The 5,288-nt window shown below is 39.3% G+C and overlaps 1 protein-coding gene across 1 annotated transcript; it reads right to left on the bottom strand.

Annotated features, from left to right (window-relative positions):
* Positions 1 to 372: 372 nt before the first annotated feature.
* LOC122921361 (olfactory receptor 12D2-like) lies at positions 373 to 1,326 on the bottom strand. The gene has a single exon (XM_044271337.1). It carries the CDS (start codon positions 1,324 to 1,326, stop codon positions 373 to 375), a length of 954 nt encoding a protein of 317 aa, XP_044127272.1.
* Positions 1,327 to 5,288: the final 3,962 nt, after the last annotated feature.

The raw sequence follows: 5,288 nt of genomic DNA, 5'->3' as shown, positions 1-5,288 counted from the left end.
CTAAGTGCAATGCAAAGTGCCAGGTTTATAGCATGCCACCACTGGACTCTGACAGTGGAAACATGTTTTGTGGAGTGATGAATCACACTTTAATTTCTAGCAGTCTCATGGATGAGTCTGGGTTAAGAGAATGCCAGGAGAAAGTTACCTGCCTCATTGCATTGTGCCAACTGTAAGGTTTGGTGGAGGAAGGATAATGATATAGGGTTGTTTTTCAGGTCATTTTGGACAATGTCATGCTTCAAAGTTTGTGGGAACAGTTTGGGAAAGGCCCTTTTCTTCCCCAGCATGACCCTGTGCACAAAGCAAGGTTCATAAAGGCATGGTCAACCCTGAGCAAAATTTAAAACTTTCGCTGTTGGAAATTATTCATCAATCTTGATAACATTTTGCACAATATTGTGTTCGCCCCAGTAGTCTTTGTAGAGATTTCTTTACTACTTTGTTTCTAAGTGTATAAATAAGAGGATTTAATGCAGGTGTAATAACTGTGACCAATATGGCGCTCATTCTATCTTGTTCTAATGAGTTCTCGGTGGTCGGTCCCAAGTACATACACAATGCTGTCCCGATATACAAAAAAACTACTGTGATGTGAGAAGTACAAGTGGAGAAGGCTTTGCGTCTATCTTGTCTAGATTTAATGTTCAGAAGATGACTTCCAATGTACATGTAAGACACAATAATCAATGAAAATGTACTGACAGCCACAGTAGCAAAGATACCTGACACCAGAAGCTCACTTTGTTTGGTGTTTGCACAGGCCAGCTTTATAACGGGTTTTATGTCACAGTAGAAATGTGTAACTTGCCTTCGGTTACAATAAGGCAACCTGAAAGTAATTATTGTTTGCAATAATGAATACAGAAACCCTATGAGCCAGCAGCTGGAAGCCAACTGGAGGCAAGATTTTCTTCCCATAAGGACATGATATCTCAGAGGGTTACAGATGGCAACATATCGATCATAAGACATTGAAGTCAGAAGGAGAGCCTCAGTGCTCCCCAAAAAGTGAAAAAAGTGGAGCTGTGCTATACACCCAAAGATAGATATCCTCTTGTCACCCACAAGTAAGCCTGAAAGCATCTTGGGTACAGTGGTGGTTGAATAGAAGATGTCCAGGAATGAAAGATTAGCCAAGAAGTAGTACATGGGTTTGTAAAGAGAGTGGTCAATAGTAATGAGAAGAACAATGCAGAGATTCCCTAATAAATTGAACAGATAAAATGTGAGAAAAAACACAAAGCAGAAGATCTGAAGGTCACGTTCATCAGTGATACCCAAAAGGATGAAACCTTCCATAGTTGTCACATTTTCTGGTCCCATTTTCCTATGTCTTTTCTGAACTGATTTATATCAGACAATACGAGATCTCAGACAATGATCCCAACTGGAAATATTTATTTTTAGTTCGTAAGATTTTTATCAGAAAGTTATGGAATATTTTCATGTTAACCAGTAATCTGTTCCCCTAGTGAGGGCTATACGATATTAATTTGCTACTCTTACATATACTTGGAATTCCAGATGTGCCTTCATGATGTTGACGTATTGCAGTAATCCAATGTCATATACGCTATAATAAAAAGAAAATTAAAAAAAAAAAAGTTAATGTACCGTATTTTTTACCCTATAAGACGCACCGGGCCATAAGACACACCTAAGTTTTAGAGGAAGACAATAATAAAAAAATCTTTTTCATTAGACCTCAGGTCAGACCACCAATGTTAATAAGACCTCAGCTGACAGCCCCAATCAGACCCCAATGTTAATAAGATCCCAATAAGACCTCAGATCAAACCCCCTATGCCTCTCATCAGCCACCATATGCCTCTCATCAACCCCCATATCAGCCCCATATGCCTCATATCAGCCCCCATGCCTAAGATAAGATTATCAGCCCCAGCCATGCCACACTTGCATGGCTGTTCTCAGAACTTCCATAGAAGTGAATGGAGCACGCTGGGAGTTGTAGTTTCACAACAGCTGTAGTGCCGCAGGTTGCTGATCCCTGGAGTAGAGGAATTATTTTTTCCTGGATAAACTGATCATGCAAACACTGAGGGTTTGGTCAAAATGGCATTTAATGTAGTTCAGGACTAGTGTTGAGCAAACTTGTTTTTTTAAAATCGGCGTCTAAACTTCGGGTTATCGAAGAATCCAGTTTTGGATTCTAAATTCTGTTATGGTTCGTGGTAGCGGAATCCATAACAGGATTCTTCAATAACCCGAACCCGAACTTTAGACGCCAAACTTAAAACACAAGTTTGCGCAACACTATTTAGGACATGTTCTGTAGGTGGTAAGAAAAACATCCAAAAATTGGAAAAAATACAGGTAGGCACAGAGCTGCTGGTAAAGCCTAGCTGACATGAATATAAATGTTACTGTTTTATTAATTGTAACGCGTTTCAATGATCAGCCACATCATTCTCAGGTTGAATTGCATTGTACTAAGTCAATAAAGCAGCAGTAAATTTGATATCTCTATCAGCGTCATGGACATTTATCTCCAGGCTTCACCAGCAGCACTTTACCCTGAAATCATTTTCCTGATCTTTGCTCAAGAACAGGGATGCTCAACCTGTGGCCCTCCAGCTATTGTAAAACTACAACTCCCACTATGCCCTGCTGTAGTCTGATAGCTGTAAGCTGTTCGGGCATGCTGGGAGTTGTAGTTTTGCAACAGCTGGAGGGACGCAGGTTGAACATGCCTGACTTACAACTTGGACCAATTTGGAACCATAAAGAAGACATCTCTTACCGATGCCACCGCTTGAAGCTTAAGAAACGACATAATTATAGACCAACGATTGAGTGATCACTGGAGTTGCGCTCGTACACAGCGGATTGGGTGAGCGAACTTCTTACCTCGACTTTTGACCTCTTATTCTTTCTTGTTTTGTGAACTCACTAAATTGAGTTTTCACCCTTCTCTTTTTCCTATTTTTAATATCCTTCTCCTCATTCTAAGGCACGACAGGAAGCTGTTTTAAAGTTCTTCTTTATTATCTGCTGCAAATTTTGCATACTTTGTTCTACACTTTTTCATGGTACAGAGCTTAGTCATGAGTAAGGATCAGTGTGTATAGATCCAAAATGCGTAGAAGCTCTGTTGTCCTGTTTTTCCAGTTTGAAGACATTGTAATAAAGATCTCCGTTTTATGGATGCAGGATTTCTCTTTTTGTTCTTCAGCATCTCTGCGTGTTTCCTCCATGCTTCCATGTATCATAGCAGGTGAGCTGGATTGATTCTGCCTTTTTAGGCTATTTAGGAGGACTGATTTAGTTTTAAAATCTTACCTAAACCATAGATAATATTGTCCAGAGAATACAGGGTTGTTCGACATTAGAATCCACAACGGTCAACACTTGTAGGTTAGTAGTTGTCAGATTTGATTCTGATGCTGCCATCTGGTGCTAGAACTGAGGGGGGAAAAACATCTCCACAAGGTTACATACCGAAATACTGACATAGGAGTATTGCCTGAATCTTCCCACCATGAGGTGTTACTCTTCTAAATGTATTATACAATTCTGAATCGTTTATATGAAAGATGAATTAGTCATCTGGGACTAAACGTCTATATAACAAGGTCCCTAGAGAAAATACGATGCATAGTCAAAGACAAAAATAATATTAATAAAAATTAGTAGAATAATTAAGACAATTCCTACAGATAAAAACAATAATATAAGAAGAATCATAAGAAAACCATCAGTGCCGTCGAGCGTTGATACTGTCTATACCTTCATATCTCACCCAGGTTAGAAATGTGAATGAGATAAACAATCCCTCCAGGGATGGCGACTAGTCTTTCAGGCTCTATGATAGCTCTGATGGACAATTAGAGGAAATGGTGGAGTCCGCACACCTTATATATGATGATGGGTGCTCGCGGAGGACTTCAGTCGCAGAATAGGTAGATAATCCACGGCACACCAATGTCTTTTGTTTGCAAATTTATTTTGAGTACAAAAATTCAAAAATGATCAAGAATTGTCAATATATGACTGATCGCGCCATAGTTATAATAGGAACATGCATATAATGTAGGCCATAATGTATCCCAACATTTCGGTCCTATCAAGACCTTAGGACCGAAACGTTGGGATACATTATGGTTGGGATACATTATGGCCTACATTATATGCATGTTCCTATTATAACTATGGCGCGATCAGTCCTATATTGACAATTATTGATCATTTTTGAATTTTTGTACTCAAAATAAATTTGCAAACAAAAGACATTGGTGTGCCGTGGATTATCTACCAGCTCTGATGGACAGTCACCATTCTACCTCCTGATTGGTTGTCAGGCTGGCGGAAAAGCATTGTAGGCAAGCCCTCAGGGGTCATGTGATCTTCCATCTTCACTCTCCATGACTTGTTTCCGTCACTAATGTACTGAATTTTAAATGTAAAATGGTTGCCACCTTTTTGCATGATTTGTCATGAAGCTAAATGCTAAAACTTTGTATATGGAAGCAGAATTTTGGGAAATTTGTGACAGTGTGTTTAGAATTTATTATCTTATCTAATTAAGCGTAAGGCAGCTCTCACCTGCTTCACAACACCCTCTGGGCACGGACACCGCCCCGGGACGCGGGAATGAATGAAATAACTTGAAAAGAAGGAGAAGTCCTAGCTCAAGGTGTAAACAGTGACGCGTTTCAGACCTCTATAACATAAGGGTCCTTCCTCATGACAAACACAAAATGTAATGGGAGCCCCCTCTGATAAATACCTGTCCAATCGCAGACTGATGTGTATCACCTGGGAGAGGGAGGTAACAGGGGGAGGTCCCGCAAGGTCCTCAGTTAAAAAATACAAAATGTGGCTTGGTGATTAAAATCATAAGAGGGAGCAGTGTGTTCATAGATGTTTTGACAAGTGAATATATATGTCTCGATACAAGCACAAGAAACAGGAACATAAAAAGAAATAGAATAAATACAAAGGGCAGAAAATAGTGATACTAATGATAATAATATCAGCAAATTCAATATTGCAAAATAAGGTCATGACGTTTATTGAGACCTACTAGCTGGCGAGATCCCAGTTGAAAAATCCAGAAGGCCTCTCTATTAAGAAGTGCACAAACGTTTTCGGCCTTATTAGGCCTTCGTCAGGCACTAGAAAAGTAATATTGGCATAAATCAATATACAGTACAGACCAAAAGTTTGGACACACCTTCTCATTCAAAGAGTTTTCTTTATTTTCATGACTATGAAGACATCAAAACTATGAATTAACACATGTGGAATTATATACATAACAAACA

Source organism: Bufo gargarizans, chromosome 11 (assembly GCF_014858855.1).
Source record: "Bufo gargarizans isolate SCDJY-AF-19 chromosome 11, ASM1485885v1, whole genome shotgun sequence".
Lineage (NCBI taxonomy): Eukaryota > Metazoa > Chordata > Amphibia > Anura > Bufonidae > Bufo > Bufo gargarizans.
This window is presented reverse-complemented; position numbering and strand designations above follow the sequence as displayed.